Here is a 20,624-nt window from a genome sequence, read left to right as displayed (position 1 = left end):
TTCTGATAATGGCTGCCCATCCTTTGTGGAGTGAGATGAGATATAAATAAAGCGATGACAGTTCTTCCTCATCTACATGCGTATCTCTGGGGATCTTCGTCTTTATCTTCAAACCAGCCTGGAAGCTTGGGGAGACCAGGCCGTTTCTTTCTCCTTTGTGCCAAAAATGCCTCCAGGACAGTCAGCTTTTCTGGGGCCACATGGCACCGGCGGTTCCACTCCCATCTGGCATCCGTGGGCGGAGGAAGGAAAGGAGAGGATAATAACACGCAGTGAACTGACTCTTGAGGAGAGGAGGACCATCTGCATCCTGCACGCCTGGAGTGCGGCGCTGGGGGTCGTGACCTTGCCCTGGCTCACTGACTTCCCCACCCGAACTTCCTGGGCCCCTACTAGGCGCCAGGCACTGGGCTTACAGCTGAACCCAAGGTGGAAAATGTCACGGGCTTAGGAGCCTGGCTGGTTTGCTAAGTCCGCAGAGAGAAGTCCTCCAACGAGACCCCTGGGCTGTCTGTCCACACGAGGTTTCTTTGTGGACCCCCTGCGGACCCAGCCTCTGGTGTACACTTAACACTCAATTAAATAACAGCTGTAGACAGGGGCTTCCCTGGCGGTCCAGTGGTTAAGACTCTGCGCTTCCACTGCAGGGGTCGTGGGTTCGATCCCTGGTTGGAGAAGTAAGATCCTGCATGCTGCACGGAAAAAGAACAGCTGGAGAGAGTGGTTGGCTTCGTTTGGACGGTGTTGGTTTACGCCTCCTGTTGTGTTCCATCCATGTGTGTCCTGCTTTGGGTGATAAAGTTATATCGTCACCCTAGAAGCAGCTTAGAGATACGAGAGGGGCCTCTGGAGTCAGGCCGCCCGAGGCCATCATCCCCTCGCTCTGGCAGCTAACAGAATGGCTTGGGGCTCCGAGCCCCAGTGCACCCATTTGTAAAATGGATATAATAACAGGCTCCACCTCATAGATTTCCTATGGGGGTAAAATATGTTAGCACTCGGCCCAGAACAAGTAGTGACTAACTTTTGCTCCATAGTAATTATCGTATTACTTACACAATATAAATGATTATGAAAATGTCTACTGAGAGCCACCCGTGCTGGCACGGCATGTTAGGCAGAATGGGTAGACAGTTTCAAAACACAGATAATATTACTTCACGTGGATCGTAACATGCTATTGATAAACTGTGTATTATGTGTGTCTACCTGTTTCCAGACGTCATGGCCACCGTATGGTCACACAGAATTTTCCTCTCAACCCTAGGCATCAGGGATGATGATAAGCTTCATTTTCCAGATGTGGAAACTGAGGCTCAGAGGGGCTGAGTGGCTTGGGCTGCTGACGGGCACAGCCCTCTGGAAGTCAAACCTCAGGGGTTGCTCTGGAGGCTGCCGGCTGGGGCTGCCTGTCCCTGGGACGCCCGTCCCATGGGGCGTTGGGCTGGGTCTTTTGATGACCGCCCATCCCAGGTCCTGGCCCCTCCGACTGCTGGTGGCCTCCCCTGGCCTGGTCCTCGCTCTCTCCAGCCCTGCTGTTCCTGCATCTTTGGGTGTCTCTAGGGCTTCCTGGTTCTGGATAAACTCTGCCCCTTCTCACAGGCAGCAGGAGGTGAATTAACCCAACTGAACGTGGGCTGGTACATGATGGAACAAGCCCCGTCTCCATCGCCTGGCCCACCCTCTTGAGCCCCAGGCTTTGGAGGATCACTGGTGGCCCCAGGGAGGAGGGGAGTCACCTCGGGCCCCCCAGGCTGTCGTGTGGGCTTGGTCATCACTGACCGCCTCGCTGGGTTTTCGCCTTCCAGATGAGATGGACCAAACCCCCGCAGTGCGCTCTGAATATCTGCTCTCAGGGATTCGAACTCCCCCCGTGAGGAGAAACAGCAAACTGGCCACCCTGGGCAGAATCTTCAAACCCTGGAAATGGAGGAAAAAGAAAAATGAAAAATTGAAGCAGACAACGTCCGGTGAGCACCAGGGAGAGGGGGCCTGGCGTCACCGTCACCGCGCTTTCTGTGGCTGGTGTTGGGAGGGGCAGGCTGTGCTCTGTGGCCTGTGACGGCCAGGAGCTGTTCAACCTCCTGCGGGTCCCCTCTCTCCACCAGCCCTTCCAGGTCCCTGGTGGGGGCGGGGGCGGGGAAGCAGCTCTAGGTCCCACCCGAAGCCCACTCACGCCCAGACCGTAAGGGGCACACACGTCACCCTCGACCTAGTTAAAAATGCAGACTCAAGGTCAGTGCAAGGCCAGGCTGGAGCTGAGGCCTGGCTTGTAACCATCTCTCCTTCCTGACCACACCGGAGTGGGGAGCACCCAGCCTTCCTGCACCTGGACCCTCACTTTGACAACCCCGGGGCCTGGGTCCCACCGTCCCTAAGAGCCCCCTGGGGGATTCACTCAGAGGGTCGGGGCCTCAGTTTGGCCTCGATACTGACGCTCGCCGGCTCCTAAGCTCCTCCTGAAGAGGCAGCTCCTACCTGGGCAGCCCCGTCCGGATGCTCTCCTCCCACTAAAGGACCCCAGAGCTCCCCTCACTCACCTTCAGCTCTGTGGGAAGCTGGGTTACGAGAGGCTGGACCGCTGCCCCCGCCCCCTCGAACTCCAAGCCAGGAGCTCTGGCCACGAGACTGATGCAGGGGATGCACGTGGTGACGACAACACACTGGCCGTAAGAGTCAAAGCGACACAGCACGTTTCTAACAACGAAGTGCTCAGAAGCCCCCGTATCACAGCGCCCCTGCCCATGTCAGGAACGGGAAGCGGGATCAGATGGGCAGCCACTCCCAGGGCCAGGCAGCAGCAGGTTGTGGGCTTGGGGTTGGAGCCCTGGCAGCCGGGCTCGGGTCTGGTTCCTGGGCGATGGGGTGCCCTGAGAAGCAGACCCCAGGGGAGACAGCATCTCGGCTCCCACAGGCCTGTTAGCTACTGCTGGAAACAGTCAGCGAGGGAGCTGCTCGTGTGGAGTTAGTCCTGGGCCTCGGGGACCCGCCTGCTAAGTGCCCGTCTTGGGCTGTTGCCTCTGGCGGTCCCTGTGGTCCCAGCCTTGAAGTGGTGCAGACTCCCGGGCTCAGGGGATGGCAGAGGCAAAGCCGGTGGGGCGGGGGGCAGGGGGGGCGCCTAACAGCAGCGGGGGGTACTTCCACCCACACTTTTTATGCAATTTACAAACTTATTTTTTTAACTACCCAAGAAGTTGATGGACAGATTCTCCTCGTCAAGGATGAGAGCAGAACAAACGTCGATATTCGATGAACCTTGTGTGGCTCTTGTGTGCCAGGCACAGAGTAGACAGGGAGCCCCAGGCCCTGCCCGCTTAGAGCTTTCCGCCAACTGGGGGGCCAGGCGACAGACAAGCACATGTGACAGTCACGACCTTGGCGGGGCTGAGGAGGAGGTGGGGGTGGGCGTTGCCCTGGGCTGAGTGGCCTGAGAAGGTCCAGGTGAGGAGGTGACACTGAGCTGAGACGTAATCGGTCCCCTGGAGGGAAGCAGGGAAGAGCATCGCAGCCGGGGGAACAGCTGTGCAAACGCACCGAGCTGGGGAAGCCTCGCCCGGGCATCAGTGAAAGGCTTAGGGGGCCAGAGCAGGGTGAGCTCTGTGACCTTGGGGAGCCCCTGATGCTCTCTGGGCCGTGGGGTTGGAGGGTGAGCTGCGTGCTCTCGGGACCCTGTGTCCCTGGCCCACTTGGCACTGGGCTGCGGGGAGCAACCTGTGAGTTTTTCAGGATGCTGTGCGGGCCCTGCCGGGGGACTGAGGGTCTCCAGGTTAAGACCTGCAGCATCCCTGCCTTCAGGCAGGCATCCCCGTTGGGCCCTTTATCAGGCATTTGGAATTCTGCAGATAGCGCTGCATTTCATTTATTTATGCTAAACCGTTCTTTCCCCCCAGAGTGTGGGATGTTATTTATTTCAGCCTATCCAATCCCCGTCTTCACAGGCATCCTTGGTGAGGATGAGATGAAGTAAAAATAAAGATGATTTAGAGAGAGGAAAAAAAAAACAAAACAATGCAGACAGTGGTTTGGGCAGAGTGGGGACCGGTGACACCATGAAGGTGGCTCTCGGAAGCCTGAAGTCTGGGAAGTGGCATCTGAGCCCGTACCTGCTCTGGGAGGAGGGGAGGGGGGCTTGGGCCGTGGGGACAGGTGTCCTGAGTTGCAGACAGCAGCCCCTGGCAACTGCCTCTTCAGGTCATTGGGAGGACTACAAGTCAGTGCATCTGAGCAGGGTGCCACCAAGGCTGCCACCAGCACTGGTCACAGCGCGGTCCCTCCGTCCTGGAGACCTTCACCCTCGTCCTGCTCGCCTCTTGTTTTTGGACTGGGCGTCACCTCCCAGAGCCAGAGTTCCGTTTCTCAGTTTTATCCACACTGCTGGCACCTGGACATTGGATTGGAAATTGGACTCACAAAGGAAATTATGTTCCCTTTGCCCCCAGTTGTCTTTTTCCCGGTATGTTTGGGTTTTCTGTATTCATCCCTCAGCGTAAACACCCTCAGGGAAGCAGCTGCGTTTCCCCAGACGCCCTGCCCCCATGCCCTCTGGTTCTGGTTGATGCCACTCGCCCAGATGTTTGTCATCTGTCCCAAAGCTCTGGCTCTCAGGCAGAGTCCATGCCTGTCTTGCTCCCCTGTGCCCGGCACACAGTAGGTGCTCAGTAAATATTTTTTAATAAATAACTTCATGGTCATTGCCTGTTTGTCATTGGCCACTAGACTTTAAGCTCTGCTACTCGAGTGGCTGTTTCGTTCCCACGTGGGGCAGGGCATTCATACATGTGGGTGACCCAGGGCCCTTTGTGATCCAGGCTTATAGCCGGTACTTTGTCCGTATCTTTTAAAGAGAGGGTCTGAGGGGTGTCATGGGTTCGTGTTTGGAAATTGGATTCTACTGCAGGCAAATTGTTTTCTGGACAGTTAGGGAGAAGAAGGAGAGCAGAATGAGACCGGCCCCTGGGAGGGGAGAGGCAGGGGCAGGGGGCCAGTCGCTGGAGGGTTTGCCCTGGGATGAGGGGGCTGGAAGGGCTGTTCCAAAGGAGGAATTGACGAGGTTCGTTCCGCACGTTGGGCTCGGTGGAGGGGGATCGGGGCCCGGCCGCCTCCTTCCTGTTCGACTGGCACATTTTTTTTTTTTAAAGCTACTATTTCTTTCTTTCTTTTTATTTTAAAGGAACATTATTTATTTATTGGCTGCATTGGGTCTCCGTTGTCTGCACATGGGCTTTCTTTAGTTGCAGTGTGCGGGGGCTACTCTTCATCGCGGTACGCGGGCTTCTCGTTGCGGCAGCTTCTCTTGCTGTGGAGCACGGGCTCTAGGCGTCGGGCTTCAGTAGTTGTGGCATGTGGGCTTCAGTGGTTGTGGCTCGTGGGCTCTAGAGCGCAGGCTCAGTAGTTGTGGCGTACGGGCTTAGTTGCTCCGCGGCATGTGGGATCTTCCCGGACCAGGGATCGAACCCGTGTCCCCTGCCTTGGCAGGCGGATTCTTAAGGGAAGTCCCTACTGGCACATTCTTTGAAAGCATGAACCTGGGGCTCATCGGAGGAGCCTCTGGTGGGACAGAAGACTGGTCTGTGAACAGACAAAAGGGCGGTCGGGATGTATTTAGCAGGTGAAAACAGAACCGCAGAAAAGCACCCCAGGGTATTTGGGGGACAAGGTCTTGGGCTGGAAAATGAAGGCGTAGTCGGCGGAGGGTGGGGATGGGAGCCTAGAGAGGGTGGTACACGGGGCATCGCTTCTCAGATGAGCCACGCAAGCCACTGCCTTAAACAGTGCTCACGGTACCTCCCTTCTGCCCTGCTCAGCACATTGCTTAGCGGGGAGCTCGGGTTCCTGAACCACAGCCCCACCTGGGGGCCCCTAACCCACGGTCACCTGCTGCCTCTCTGCTGTCTTCCTACGCTGGAGGTGGTGCTGGCCGGGCTCGGGCGGGCCCCTGCGGCGCTCTGCCCATGACTCACCTGGATGTCTGTGTTGTGTGTGCAGCCTTGGAGAAGAAGATGGCCAGCAGGCAAGGTCGGGAGGACCTCATCAAGAAGGGGCTCCTGGAGATGATGGAGCAGGGTAAGTGGGCCACCCCGGGCCGGGCTGGGGGTCTCACGGGGGTCCAGCAAGCCCATCAGGGTGGCGTGGAAGTCGGAGGAGTCCGGTGTCCAGCTGTGGCTCCTGGACCTGAATGAGGCCTCCGTGGGTCCAGTGAGGACCCACGGCTCAGCCCCCGGGCCTCTGAGGACCCATCGGTGAGTCTAAGAGTCAGCTGCTCATGGGGCGTGGAGCTGAGTGCAGCCACCTGCCCTGGGGATGAGGGGTGGCTTCCCGCCCCAGCTGGGTGTGGGTGAAGCTAGTGGCTAGTCCTGGTTTTTTGTTTTTTCATATTCAGAGTTTAATCCTGGATTCGGGTGAGTTATTTGTTCCCCATGACCACCTAGTGTTACAGCTACCGTTTATTAAGGATCAATTATATGCTGGGTGCTCTGCTGGGCGTTCTACCCGCCTTCAACCTTTTGTCCTCACAGCATCCTTGTGACTGGGTGTGGTGTTATCACCCGGTCTCCAGGTGAGCAATGGGAGGGCCTGGGAGGTAGCTGCCCTGCGTCACGCAGCTGGAGGGCCTGGATGCTGTTCAGACTCTGGTCCAGAAACCTTCGTCACCGTGGTGTCTGCGAAGCCGCCCTTGTTTGCATCTTTCAGAAGCACCAGGTTTTATCACTCACACAATTAATTTAAGGATTCTTGGGTTCGCCCATCTTCCTCCCTTGGTGATGGCGTGAGGCACGGGACTTGGGTCCTGACACTAAACTTTCATGCTTTCCAGTTCTCTGAGACCCTAAAGCTTGGCAGGGGTGGTGGGGTCTCAGACAACCTCACTGCTGCCTGCAGGTCTCTCTGGAGCTGGACCAAGCTCTTGCCTCCTGATTGAAAGAACCTGGCCTCACAGAGCCAATTCTGTGAGGCTCATGTGAATAAATGGCATTCCTGTCTCCCTTTTAGCCTTAAAATATTGTTGGTGTCTTTGTAATTTGGCCCAGGTATCAGGAAGTAGAAAGGGAGCCCATGGAGTCCGTGAATCCGGATTTATAACGTGCTCCGCGTCTGGTAGGGCCCTTGTGGTCATTCCTCTTCTTTAGATGCAAAGGGAAAAGTACTTTGGTGATGATGCTGTTTTCATGGGAGGCATACGTGGGAAATTGCTTAGTGCTAATAATCAAACTTTGTCTGTAAAAAAAACTTGGTATCAAGTCCTGTGACGTTCAGATGTTAGACGCTCAGGCTGACTGAGATTTGGGAAAATGTCTTTGCTGAGATGGAGATCTGGACTGTGTGAATTTGGATGGAACCAAAAAGCTCCAAACTCTGGCATTTTGAATATGTTGCCAACAAAACTTACCTTAACTCTTGGGGCGGGAGGAGGGAAAATGAAAACAATATGAAGTTCTGTTTATCATCTGTTTTTAAAAATATTATCACTGATGAAGGAAAACATGGATTTGATTCCCGTCAAAGATAAAGCGATAGGTGAATCATTAAAGGGAAAACCTTCCAGGAGAAGGGCGGTTTTTCCTTTCCTAAACTCTGAATCTTTGTAAAACGATTCTGTCTGGGGGCCTCAGTACCGAGAGCCGGCCGCTGAGTTGATGGGGTGAGCCCGTGGCTGACGCGCTCAGGGGCCAGCTCTCCTGGCTTCTGTGTTTGGCGGGGAGATCTCACGCCAGCCCACCTGCTTTAGATTGGGGTCAGCGAGCCTTTTCTGGAGAGAGTCAGACAGTAGATTATTTTAGGCTGTGAGGTCCATACTTACCCCTGCTGTTATCAGGCACAAGCAGCCCCAGACACTACACAAAGTTGTGGGTTTGGCTGGGTGCTGGTAACACTTTATTTAGGGACGTTGAAATTTGAATTTCATATAACTTCCATGTGCTATCGAGCATTATTTTTCTTTTTCAGCCATTTAAAGAGGTAGAATCCCTTCGTAGCTCGGGGCTCTGTGGAACAGACGGTGGGCTAGATGTGGCCCCCAGGGTGTAGTTTGCCAGCCCTGACTTTAGATCACTCTTTCTCTCTGGCCAAGTGATTGTGGACCAGGAAATGGAGGGGCCTGAAACACAGTCTCTTTGCTCAAGAATTGACAATGCGCTCGTTAACTGACGCCACACCATTTTACTGAGCATCTGCTATGGGCCAGGGTCTGTGTTAGCTGCTGAGGATACAGGTGAGCAAAATACCTTTCTCCCAGAACTCACAGTCCCGTGGGGAACAAACATTAGAGAATCCCACAAATCAATACAAAATCACAGCTGAGCTGAGTATGGTGAAGGAAAGCACGTAGCACCTGAAGAACGTGAGTTGGGCCCCTGACCTGGTCCGGGGCTGGGGGGAGGTGATGGTGGAGTGGGTCTAATAGCAGGAGTCAACAGGCTGCTTCTCAGAACTTGCTACAATTAGGGTCACCTGGCGAGCTCTTCAATCAGAGGTGCTGGGGGTGGGACCTAGGCGTCCGGAGTTTATAAGCCCAGCTGCTTCCAACGTTGGTGCACCAAGGATGAGAAGCAGAGAGCCGTGGGAGGCTGGGGAGCATCTTCCAGCCCAGTGGAGCAGCCCGCGCAGGACCCCGTGGGGGAAGGGAGCAGGCACCCCGAGGAGGAGGAAAGAGAAGGTGGGTGCGGGTTAGGGGAGGTGAGAAAGCGGGGGCTGTCTGACAGGGTCTTGCGTCCTCCTGCCTCTCCCTGCAGCATGGACAGAATGGAGAGAATTCGACTCCCTAGCAGGCGGCTGGGTGACAGGCACCCCTGTGGCCGTGGCACCCCGGGCAGCCACGGGACAGGTGGGCTGAGTCTGCAGTGAGCCTGCGGGGCTCCCGCTGGGGGGTGCGTGTTAGAAGCAGGGAGCAGGCGTTGCCCCTGGGAAGGGACCGGGTCTGGGGGAGGGGGCAGGGGTGTGGGCTCACCACCCACTCATCTCCCTTAAACTCTTAACTGTATTACCTCTAACGGACGCACAGGGGTAAGGGGAGATGTGAGAGTGTTTGCCAACAGGCTCCTGGGGTGCATATCTCTTGGAGCGATTGTTTCTGTCCTGCACTTGCTGAGAAAATGCCTTTTCTTACTGGGGTGAAGTCGAGCTCTAGGTCAGCCTCTGTCGGTCCCGAATTTGTCCTGGAGGTGGGACAGCAGGGTTCCTGCTGGGTTGATCCGTGGCCCCGGGAGTTGAACCGCCCCCTCCCCCTTCAGAGATGGCCCCCGGCTTGGATTCAGGAATCATCCTCATCGCCACCACCTGCGCCCAGCTCGGCTGGCCGGCTTTGTAGCCAGGAGCGCCCCCCTGTGGTTGGCTGCCCCCTACCCCGCACTGAGCCTGGACTTCACACCCAGGGGGCACCTGGGGGGCTGAGCGAGCCTCCAACACTGACCGAGGGGCCCAGAGAGGCCCCCCACAGGCTGGGGCCACAGACCCTCCCAGAGCTGCCTGCAGTTCTTAGCAGCCTCAGGAACTCACACTTGAACGTCCTAGGCCAGGCCAAACCCAGGAAGGTCCTCTGCCCTGCACAGGTGTGCACACGCGTGCACATGGACACGCCCCTGGGTCAGCCCCCTGGAGTCTGCCCACAAAGCGGTCAGGAGCCGGCTGCGTGAGCCGGCTGTGGACGGGCCTGCAGGAGAGAGCCTGCACGTCTCGGAGGTGAGCCTGTGTCCAGGGCATGGGTTTGCCCTCCCCGCTCTCGGGGGGGTTGTTATTTTGTGATACTGTGAACACATGCGTTTTATGAACGCCTCTGACCTATCCTTGGTTCCTGAAGGTCTGGGAATCTGCCGGATCGAGGAAGGACCCTAGTATGGTTAGGAGTTGTGTGAGATGCGGCCAGGTCTGCATGAGGGACCGGGAGCTGACCTTTCCCTCTCACTCCGTCTTCACAGCTTTGACCAGCGACACATCTGTGACAGGCGAGGGCAGGCTGGTGTCCCAGCCCCTGCACCAGGTCCCTGGCCCACATACGATGAGTGAGGACAGGAGCTGGCCCATTTCTCTGTCCAGACGCCGTGTGTGCCCTGAGTGACTTTACTCCATCCTCCTCAATGTGTCTGCTTGACTTTGTCTTAATAGTTTAAGGACTTTCATTCTCTATCACTGGATATAAGGAGGAGGTGGCTGTTACCGCGGTGCTGTGTTCCGTGACCTGAAAGACACGAGGTCCCTGTCCTCGGGGCAGTTGGCAGTGACGAGTCAAGTCTGTCTGGCTTCTGTGTGGCAGGAGCGCCAGGGGCTGTGTGTGTGTGTGTGCGCGCGTGCACGTGCGTGCAGGCGTTTGCGTGTGGGGTACGTGTGCATACAGGTGTGTGCGTGCGTGTGCATGAAGGCGTGTGCGTGCGGGGTGCGTGTTTGCTTGGGGCATGTCCCCTCTCAGCGTGGCTGCTCTGCGTATAACCCAGCCTCCGGCCCCGGCTCCCCTCTGCCGCCCTCGGAAGCGCCTGGCCGGGAGGGAGCGCCCACAGTATAGTGAGAGGAGCAAGGGACCAGCTGCCCACAGCTCCCCCCGCCCTGCCTGCCAGCATTGCTTAGCAACGACCCTGCCGCCCAGGCTATTTTGAGAACTGTGACTTTTCACTGAACATGATTATGAGCCGGAGCTCTGAGCACAGCCCAGAAAAGTCCTGCAAGTCCGCTAAGACGTAAAAGTAGGTGGAGGAATCCCGGGGCTCTGCGTCCGGGTGCAGCCTTTGCTGAGCCCGGGTGGAGGGTGGGGACCTTTGGGTCTCGCAGTTTCAGTGTTCTGACCATTTCATTGATGATGATGGAGATGCCGTTACTATTAACAATGGGGATCGTCACCAGCAGCAAATGACCCGCCACTCCTAAGATTCGGTGTCACCATCTGTAAAGGGTGGGCGGGGAGCTGTGACATTCAGGTGAGATGGTGCCAGCAGAGTGCCGTGCTGTGTCTCTAGCTGTGCACAGCCTCAGTCAGTGCTGGCTGTCACCTCTGTCACCAGCGGCCAAGTAAGCTGGTAGCAGAGACTGTCACAGCTGTGTTTCAAGTATGAGTAAACCAGTCATGAGAGAGGGTCCAAGAAGCTGTAGTTTTGAGCTTGGTGACCTCTCACTGTGTCCACTGGGTGGCTTCTCTTGGCTTGTGTCTTGGTCTTCTCCTGGGTGGAGGTTGGTTGGCTGCTGGTCAGATCTGGCCCAAGGTCTGTTTTCTTAAAGCCCCCTTGAGCTAAGAATGGTTTTAAACTTAAAGGACTTTTGTAAAAAAATAAACAACAAAGGTGAATATGGACCATGGATTTGTGGCCTGTGGCCCAGAAAGTCTAAAATACAAATACTGGCCATCCGCTTCTTTCTAGGGAAGGGTAGCCGGTCCCTGGTCTAGACCCACCCCCCAGGCCAGGTGACATGGCTGCATACATGGCATCTTCCGAGACCCAAGTCTCTAGACTCTTGCCATTCTGCCCTCCCCGCTAGGGGGCGTGCAGCAGACGGTAGATGGTGAACAGTGATTACAAGTGCACGTCCCCTGCAGGGTCACGTCACAGGCCTGGCCTGAGTACTGGGCGTGGGGAGGGCCCTGTTGATACCACGTGGGCTGAGGGGCCCAGGCCGAGTGGCCAGACCATCACCCTTGTCATCGTCCTCCTTGTCCCCTTTGTGAGCAGCAGTGAGGGTAATGACAAGCACATGCGTGGTGTTTGCTTCATGCCAGATGCGTTATGGACGTTCACTCACTGAATTCTCACTCTGACTCTGCGAAGCCAGGAGTATTAGCCCCATTTTATAGAAGAGGAAATTGAGGCCTGGAGACGTTTGCTGCCTGGGCACAAGAAACCCCATGTGCTGTGGGGTGGGATGGGTAGAGAGGGTGACCTTATACCTTTTGTCCCACCTGGGCACTTTGAGGAGTGGAAGGGACACTGCTACCTGACAGCAGGGAGGAGCCAGGACTGACTTAAGCAACGGACCCCCGGCTCTGAAATAAATCTCGCCTCTCCCCGCTGCCTCCAAGCAAGGCTGGTTCCCCCACGCTGCTGCCTCCCAGCCATGTGGACGTGTGCAGCCTACGCTGACACGCTGCACTGCGGCGGCCTGGGTGACCTGGCCGTGGGGCCTAGGGTTGAGCCGGGGGCTTTGTGGGTGCTGCATGAACTGGGCTGTGAGCTGTGTCTCCGAAGGCTGAGTACGATCGGCTGGCTGAGCCTCCCTGCCTGGACCTGCCACTCTGGTTGTGTGATCTGGACCAGTTGTTATGCTCTTGAGCGCCCGGCCCCGCAGCACTAAGATATGACCCAAGGTGATCAACCAGTCAAAGGCCAGACCCTCAAAGGCTCCAGCCACTGAGCCCCAGCAAGGGGAGGGCCGGGTCCTCCTTTCAGCCCTACTAGGAGCCTGGTGTCCTCCGTTCTGAGATGGCCACCTGCCTAGACCAAGGACTCCCTGATTCCCGCCTCAGCCCTTGGCTGTGCCTTTGTTGGACTGGCAGTGCCGCGTGTGGCCAGCTGTGTGGCCGCCCACAGTTTAAGCCACCTGGGGGGTAAGGATTGTCTTGTTAATCTCCGTCTTTACACCGTTGGCACAATGCTGGACCCAGTAAACGAGAAGCATTTGTGTGACGGGGGACTCATGGTAGGATGGCGGGTGCTGAGGTGAAAGGTAATTTGTAGCCTCGATAGTAACAACCCAGCACCTCCGGGATGGGCAGCAGTTAGGGCTTGTCATCACCTGTCTGGGTGGCCTTGGCTGGCAGGATGGGGGCGCCTTGGCTCTGCTCCCCTCCCCCGCCATCTCTCATCCCCAGCAGGCTGGCTGGGCCTGTCCTCAGGGTGAGGTCCGGGTACAGGAGAGATGCGCAGGAATGGGCAGGTACTTTTAAAGTCGCTGCTGCTTCACACCTGCTCACTTCCCATTGGCCGAAGCCACAAGGCAGAGGCCGAGGGTCGGGGGCGCCACAAAGGCGAGGACACGGGTGGGCGCATTGTCGAAGTAAGAGCGCGCAGGCTGGAAGTGGTGCGGCCAGAGGCCAGCGGGTGTTGTGACGCTCGGTGCTGCCTTAGGAAGGCTCTGGAAAGGGATCCCCAGGGTGTGCGGGAGTGTGCAGGGACCACACCAGGCCTGGGATAGCGGCTTCCCAGGAAGTCACTTCGCGCGTGAATGAAAGCAGGTAGGAAGGGAGTCAGGCTCAGCTGACAGCTGAATTTCCTTGCAGACGCTGAGAGCAAAGCGTGCAGCCCCGACGGAGATCCCCGAGTTGCACAGAGTGAACCTTCCACTCCCAAGCAGGAGCCGCTGACCTCGGCGGAAGCCCAGCTGGGGAGCCCTTTGGCCACTGGGACGGACCAGGCTTCCCTGGATGAGACGCTGTCCTCGGACACCCCTTCAGACGATGCAGGTATTGATTGGACCCTGGGCTTGAGCTGCTCCCAGGAGGCCATCCGCCTGGGTGGCGACTGAGGTCCCCAGCCCGAGCTGGGCAGCAGCCGTGGTAGAAGACCGTCCTCAGAGGCGCAGCCGTGCTCTGAGCCCTGCCACGCTCCACCACGTGGTTGAGTTTAAATGTTTGCTGGGTGTTTCTCCAGCATCTTCCCAAGTCCGGCAGAGCAGTGGATGAAGGTGCTTCCAGATGGTCACAGGTCCCTTACCATCCACCCTCCTCCCGGGGTGTCTCTGCCTGTTCCCTCCGAACTTCTGAGCGGGAAAATTCTCTCCAAAGAAGCCGGTGTCTGGGAGCATCTTAGCTACCCCAAGGCAGTAGGGCAGGATGGAGAAAAGAATGGCCTGTATCGGGTTATCTGCAGGGTGGGAGGAGCCCAGGGCAGTGTCTGCCACGTTGAGTGATTCTTGGTGGGAGCCGTGGTGGTGATTCTTGTGATTTCAGTTGAATAGACCAGGGCAGTTGTCAGGTATGGGGAAGGGAAGGAGAGAGGGAGTGAGGGAGGGATGGAGAGGAGGAAAAGCACAAACCCACCACAGAAACTGTGTGCTGTGAAGTCTCTACCCCCTGCTCGCTCTGACCTGTTAGCAGTGTTTTCATAGAAACCTTCCAGGCAACCTGGCCGTCAGGCAGGAGGCCTGCTCCCTCGTAGAACTGCAGCTGTAAACATTGCCAGGCCCGGCGTGGCGGCTGCGACGTGTCCTGCGTCCCCACGGTGTTGGGCTGAGAAATTCGGGCGTGTGCACGGGCCTCTTTGGCTGGGGCCTCTCTGGCTGGCTCTTTGGTTTCAGAGCCGGGGGTTGAGGGGGGCACCTGTGCTCCGCTGCTGCTTCCCCAGACACCACTCACACCTGCACTTTCCCCTGCTGCCCCGGCCACGGCATCCCTCTGGCCTTCGCGGGCACCTGTCGAGAGGCATGCCCTACTGTCCCTGGGGATGGCTGTCCCTCTCCAGTTTCACCCCAGCTTGGAGACACGATAGGAATTTGGGGTCTGAAGGGCTGTGGCCCTTGGGACAGTCCTGGCCTCTCCTGCAGAGACCCTTTTGTCACCGCCGTGTCCCTGTGTCCCCCACCATCTGACTTCAGTCGGGCCAGCGGTTGGCGGGATTCTGATGGCCAGCTGAAGCGTTGCCTTCCGCCTGGAGTCCTAGCAGCCCAGCACTGCCCTTGACCGCGGAGCCTCCCTTCCGCGGGCCGCTGCACCCCGCCTCCCACTGGCGCCCCTCCCTGGCAGCCTTTCTGCTCCCGTCGGCGCCCCCTCTAACCTCAGGTGCTTTCTGTCCACGCTTTTGATTTGGGGATGGATTCTTGAGACCAGAGTTGGTTTGTTGAGATGACAGATCTGCATGAAGGACTTTTCTCCTGGTGAGACGTGCTGTTGGGTCTGGGGTTGTGATGATAATGTGTCTGGGTCGCTCCTCCCGGGTGGGTGTGAGCAGGTGAGCAAACCTGGTGACCCCTGGGCTGAGTCCCTGCAGGGCTCTGGAGCCTGGGACAGCCCAGCTGGGGTAGAGGGATGAGTAGAACTTGTCCGGCCAGAGAGTGAGGGAGAGAGCGTCCTGGCGGGCAGAGGGACCCTTGCAAGGACTGAGAACAGGGTCAGCTGCTTTCTCTGTAAAGGGCCGGCTGTAAATCTCATTGGCTTTGTGGCTAGGAAGGTCTCACCTCTGCCAGGTGAGGATGTGCAAAAGGAAGAGGAATGGCTGGGTGCCAGCAAGCTTTATTTGCAAACAGCCCACGGGCTGGACTTTGGTTGCTGTGGGTGGCCTGGGAGTAGGAAAGACCACGGGACTTTGGCAGATCTGTAGGTAGATGTGGTCAGAGCCGGGATGGGCTGGAGAGAGAGAGGGCTGGGCCGGAGAGCCCTTCCCCGAGGGCAGCCCTTCCCCGAGGGCAGCCCTTCCCCGAGGGCAGCCCTTCCCCGAGGGCAGCCCTTCCCCGAGGGCAGCCCTTCCCCGAGGGCGGTTGGTTGGAACCACAGTGGGGTTTGCACTGTAGGAGAAGCCTTGGGCCTCTGGTCAGTGTGTAGTCTGTGGTGATGGGTGGCAGCTCCATCCCTCACTGGGCCTCTTCCTTCGCTCTGGCCCCAGAGGTCCTGAGCCCCTGGGGTGGGAGAGATGATGTTATCTGGTGGCACGTGTACACAACTTGAAAACGTTTTAGGAGTAATGTTCATTTTCATTAATTAGAGCAAGTGGTATGGGTTTCTCATTCAGGGTAGTGATAGCTTCTTAATAAATAAATTGAAATTAAATGCATGGCTTCAATTAAAGTAAAATACAGCAGACAAAAATATGGAAAAGTACAGGGCCATGTCCAGTCTCCAAAGCAGGGCCGATTCATTCCTTTGGGCTGTGGTCAGTGTATTAGCAGCTACTGACCTTTATCATGATGCTGATGACAACAAGGGCCATCACGCTCGGCCGCTTGTGTGCAGGACGCTGTTCTAAGCGCTGTCATGTATATTGGCTCATGTGACCCCCAGGTGACTGATTGATGCTGTTTGCCCCCTTTTACTCATGATGGAAAGGAGGTACCCAGGTTAAGTAACTCATCCAAGGGTATAGAATTAGGGAATTGAGAGCAACGTCTTCGACATCAGGTTGACCTGGGTTTGAGATGTGACCGGGCGCCTCACCAAGCTGTGTGACCATGGACAAGTCACTCAACCTCTCTGAACCTGAGTCATCAACTATAAATGGAGATAATGTTTCACTTCTCAGGGTTGCTAAAATTAAACCACTTAGCTCAGTCGTCACTCACACTGAGCGCTCAGAAAGTGTTTGCTGCTGCTCCCCGGGATTGTCCTGTCGTCACTTTGTCATTGTCATGGAAAAGCAGCCCTTGTAGGGAGGGTGATGCATTAAAGCCTGGTATTGGGTTGCCTGCAAATGCCCCACAGAGGCCCTGCGTCTAAAAGCACGTGTGGGTGGGGATGTGGGTGCACCTGCACTTTGCTATTGAGCGGGGGATCCCACCCACCCCCCACCGGAGTCTCTTGCAGCCCTGCAGGCCTGGAATCCTCCACCAAGAACACTGACCAGGGCTGCGGCTCCTGGTCTCTACCGAGAGGACTGGCCTTGAGCAAAGCCCCTTCGGTGAGGGAGTGGATTGTAATCTAACTCAGACACCTTAAACTCATTCCTTCAAACACTGCCTAGGCTTAAAAATCGGGAGCATTCATGAAAAATCCACACGTGCAGCTATAGCTGCTTTTCAACAATCAAAGTCCGCGCCCACTGGGCCCGTGTTCCCACGCAGCTGCGGTCTCTGGGAGCTGAGAAGAGGTTATCTCCTTTGCGGGGGCGGGGGCGGGGTGCTCACCTCTCAGCTCCTGCTTGGGCCCTTGGGTGTATGAGTTTGTGATCCCTTCCATGAAGGTGAAGAGCCTGGTCTTGGGAATCAACCCCTGTGCTGCGCTGGAGGCGATGCCTCTCCTTGGCCAGGTGGTGACACCTGGATTGGGGCTGCTGCTTCTGTGTGCCCCAAACCGTGGGGTAGGGCTGGGGGCATGGGGGTTGTATCCAAGGATTTCAGATAGCTCAGGAAGGAAACACTGTCAAAGATTCTGACCGTGGTTTTCTTTGATCCTCAGTTTGGGTTTAGTGATTTGGGTTGACTTTGGACTTTTGTGTTTGGGGTGATTCCTGGTTTTGTTTGGGTCATGCTGTGTCAGCCACAGAGCATCCCCTAAAAAAAGCCCAGGAGAACCCCTTGTTTCAATGTTAAGTGGGACAGGATCCCGTTCAGTGTTTCTGTCGTGCAGGGGCTGAGCTCTGGCGTGCCCAACAGTGCACTAATTAAAAGGAAAAGTGGCACTCGGCATCTTCTGTGTGTGCTATATTATCTTAGCCCCATTTTTTGTTTTTGCTTTTAGATTAGAAAGCAGTGGCCCAGAGAGGTTAAGTCACTTGCCCGAGGCCACAGAGCACATAAGTGGTAAAGCTGGGGGTTGATCCAGAGAACATGCCAGGTGTCACTGGGGTTCTGTGAAACTGACCACGGCAGCTGTCGCCGCAGCCCTCTAGGTCCCTCCTCTCAGGCTGGTCTCTCGGTCTCAGAATGTCTCCAGTGGGTGATAACTGGGTATAAAGTAAGCCCACCACCCAGCAGCACGCCCCAGGCGAGAGGGCCTCGGCTGGGAGCTCAGTTGGTGAGAAGCGCCCTCTGCTGGTCAGGGCTGGACAGGGACGGCCCCGATGGAGGGATCCAGATGCGGGGAACGTGCAAAGCTGATGTCGGCGTGTACATTTAAAAAACAATTTTTTTTGATATAACACTTGAGACTTTAACAGATGTTAACGTTTCAGTTTTGACAAGATTACTTAATACAGTGGTAGCTGCACACTCGCGTGAGATGTGCAGAAAGATGTAGATTGGTAAAGGAGGCGCTGAGACACCAGTTTCCTAGACCGAGGATCCCTCAGACGGGTCAGGGTGGAGAGACATCGGAGGAGGGTGTTTGGGGTGAGTTCCTGGTGTGTTGGGTCCCGGGGTCCTCAGAGCAGAGGGTGGGGGACCCGCTGCATCTTGGGCTAGTGGCGGGGGGGACCTCCCTGGGGCTGTTAGAATCTTACTCTGCGACCTCTCTGGTTGAAGGGCTGTGACCACTGACTCGCTCCCAGAAATCCAGAGCTGCCCTGTCCACTAGCTGCGTGGCTATTTCAATGAATTAAAACCAAAGAAAATAAATCCCTCTCCCCCGTTGCACCGGCCACTTGTCAGCTGCTCGCTGTAGCAGACAAGGAGGCGTTTCTGTCATCTGAGAAAGGCCTACTGGGTGGCACTGAGGGTGAGGGGTGGCCACACGTCCACTTGGTGCACAGCCAAGGGAGTTTGCTGTCGGGTCGCCAGCCCTTCCAGAGTTTTCTGCACCAACAGAGACCTTATAACCTGCAAAGCCAAAGCCCTTTACAGAGAAAGCTTGCTGACCCTCATTTAGAGAATGGGTTTGGGGTGCCATGGGCGGAAGGGAAGGAGCTTGAAGGTCATTGCTGAGGTTCAGGCAGAGGCTGTGGCAGCTGACACTGGGAGGACAATATTTCCGAGACATATTTTGGAAGCAGAGTGCCCGGGATGTATTCGTGAATTAGATATGAGGGGTGGGCATGAGATGGAGAGGACAGGAGAGGGATTGAGCATTGTGTCCAGTCTGGCTGGACAGCTTGGGGGGTGGGGGGAGCGTGTACTGAGTCTGGTGAAGGTGGGGCTCTGTCTTGGTCAGTGCCATGTCCACAGCTCCTAGGGCCCCGTAACTGTTCAAGGACACTTGTGGGATGGATGGATGGATGGATGGATGGATGAGTGAGAGAGAAGAGGGACGGGGGAGGGGTTTCTCCTGGGAAATCAAGAGATGGGTTTGCGCGTGATTCATTTTGACTATTTGACCTCCAGATGGAGGTGTCAATGTGGCCGATGATGGATGAGTCTGGAGCGCTGAGAAAGGGTCAAGGGGGTTGACAGAGATGAGATGGATTTGAAGCCAGAGGACTGGAGGAGAGAATTAGGTGAGAGAGTGGGTTAATGGGGAAGAGGACCAAGGGCTGGGTCCTGGGGCAGCCCAGGGGGAGCCTGAGAGGGGCTGAGCAGCTGCAGCTAGAGCGGCAGGAGGGAACCAGGGGACGAGGTGCCCAGGACCGCAGGGGAGGGTGCAGGGATGGACATGGCAGGACTGTGCTGAGACAGAGCCGGGGGGACCCGCTCTGGCCAAGCGGGCGTGGGGACCCTGACCCAGGGCCGTCTCCTCGTTAACCCTTCTCTCGGCAGCCCTCCCAAGGGGACCCATGGAGCCCAGTTCAAACACGCCCACCCTGTCCAGACTCCCAGGTCCGTGCGGGGAGACCAAGGCCCAGAGGGAGCAACTGGCTGGTCGGGGTTTCCATGATGGCAGCGCCCGGGAGAGTATGTCACAGCTGTGGGTCTCACCACAGGCCTCCCTCGCCAAGAGACACCACAGAGCATCCCCTTAGAAGTCTAAGTAGTGTCTGCCTCAAGCAGGGGCTCTCAACCACGGGCGTCCTCCCCTCCAGGGGGCATGGGGCAGTGTCTGAAGATAGTTTTGGTTGTCACTCCGGCATCTGGCAGATAGAGCCCAGGGCTTGCTGCTGAACATTTTACAGGCAAAGAATTATCTGGCCCCAAACGTCAATACCGCCAATGTTGAGAACCCCTGACCTAGAATGAGAGGAAAACTCATCCATGTTCAAAAATAATGCTTCGATCCCTGGCATTGTGGCCCGTGACCGTCCAAAGTGCTGAGTAGCTTCAGACATCCCCTCCGCGACCTCATGGGAGTCTCCCTCCCTTGTAGTGGGCAGGAGAGGCTGTTTTATACAGATGTTTGTACAGACGAGGAAACTGAGGCTCAGAGAGGTGGAGACCAAGGCCGCTCCTCTGGAAATGAGTCAGTCGCAACAGAGGCAAAGGATGGATGGGGGAGACTGGTGTGGTGAGCTTGAGGTCAGGTGAACCATTCCTGTGCCACCTGTCTCCCCCGAAACCGTGACATTGGGAACATGCTGGATGCCTAGAGGATAGAAACCAAGCCTGGACTGAGTACTCAAGCTCACTCCGGCCCCTCAGCCGGTGCTTCCGGCTGCAAGCGTGGCCACTGAGGGCCCGGGAGCATGGCCTCCCCAGGATCAGGGTCCACTGCCCTGCTCTGATTCACACAGCCAGGAGGCCCAGTGCCCACATGGAGAAAAGGGACCTTTCCACACTCACCTGTGGCCTAACCGAGGAAAACACACAACTGTTTTTACCTAGAAGCACAAAATGGTTATTTTAAAGTTATTTTTGCAAAACTTATTAACTAAAACAGTCAGAATTGTAGAGTCTTAGAAGTTGCGGGTCACAGTTCATGGGACATAACAATAGTCTTGAAGTCTAGGAGTCTTTAGAAAAAACGCCTATAAACAAATATTACTTTTGAGGACAGTTTTATTATTATTGTCAATAATAAAATAAAACCATAGTGTTTTCACAGGGGTATCCGTGCAGGGCATAAGGTAAGGAGCCTTCTGTAGTGGCTGTTCTCAGCTCAGACTAACCTCAAGATGCAAACCTGACTCTGTCTCTGCAGCGGGTCGGAAGGGGACGTTTCTCTTCCCAGATCTTGCCTATCAGGATTTGGGAGGGCCACAGCCCTTCTAAGGCAAAGACTGCATTTCTGTGAGCTTCCCAGGGAAAAGGCCTGGCCCGAGAGG

At 56.4% G+C, this 20,624-nt stretch overlaps 1 protein-coding gene across 2 annotated transcripts in view; it reads left to right on the top strand.

The window, feature by feature from the left end:
• Window positions 1-20,624, top strand: part of PHACTR3 (phosphatase and actin regulator 3) — a 221,533-nt gene that overhangs the window by 120,529 nt on the left and 80,380 nt on the right. For both annotated transcript variants that reach the window (XM_027086837.1, XM_027086838.1), the window contains 3 exons: window positions 1,809-1,970; window positions 5,986-6,063; window positions 13,193-13,375. In XM_027086837.1, coding sequence (XP_026942638.1) covers window positions 1,809-1,970; window positions 5,986-6,063; window positions 13,193-13,375 — 423 coding nt within the window. Of the gene's footprint in view, window positions 1-1,808; window positions 1,971-5,985; window positions 6,064-13,192; window positions 13,376-20,624 lie in introns of those variants that run through there.

Source organism: Aethalodelphis obliquidens, unplaced genomic scaffold (assembly GCF_003676395.1).
Source record: "Aethalodelphis obliquidens isolate GAN/ISIS:26980383/991018 unplaced genomic scaffold, ASM367639v1 scaffold57, whole genome shotgun sequence".
Taxonomy (NCBI): domain Eukaryota; kingdom Metazoa; phylum Chordata; class Mammalia; order Artiodactyla; family Delphinidae; genus Aethalodelphis; species Aethalodelphis obliquidens.
This window is presented reverse-complemented; position numbering and strand designations above follow the sequence as displayed.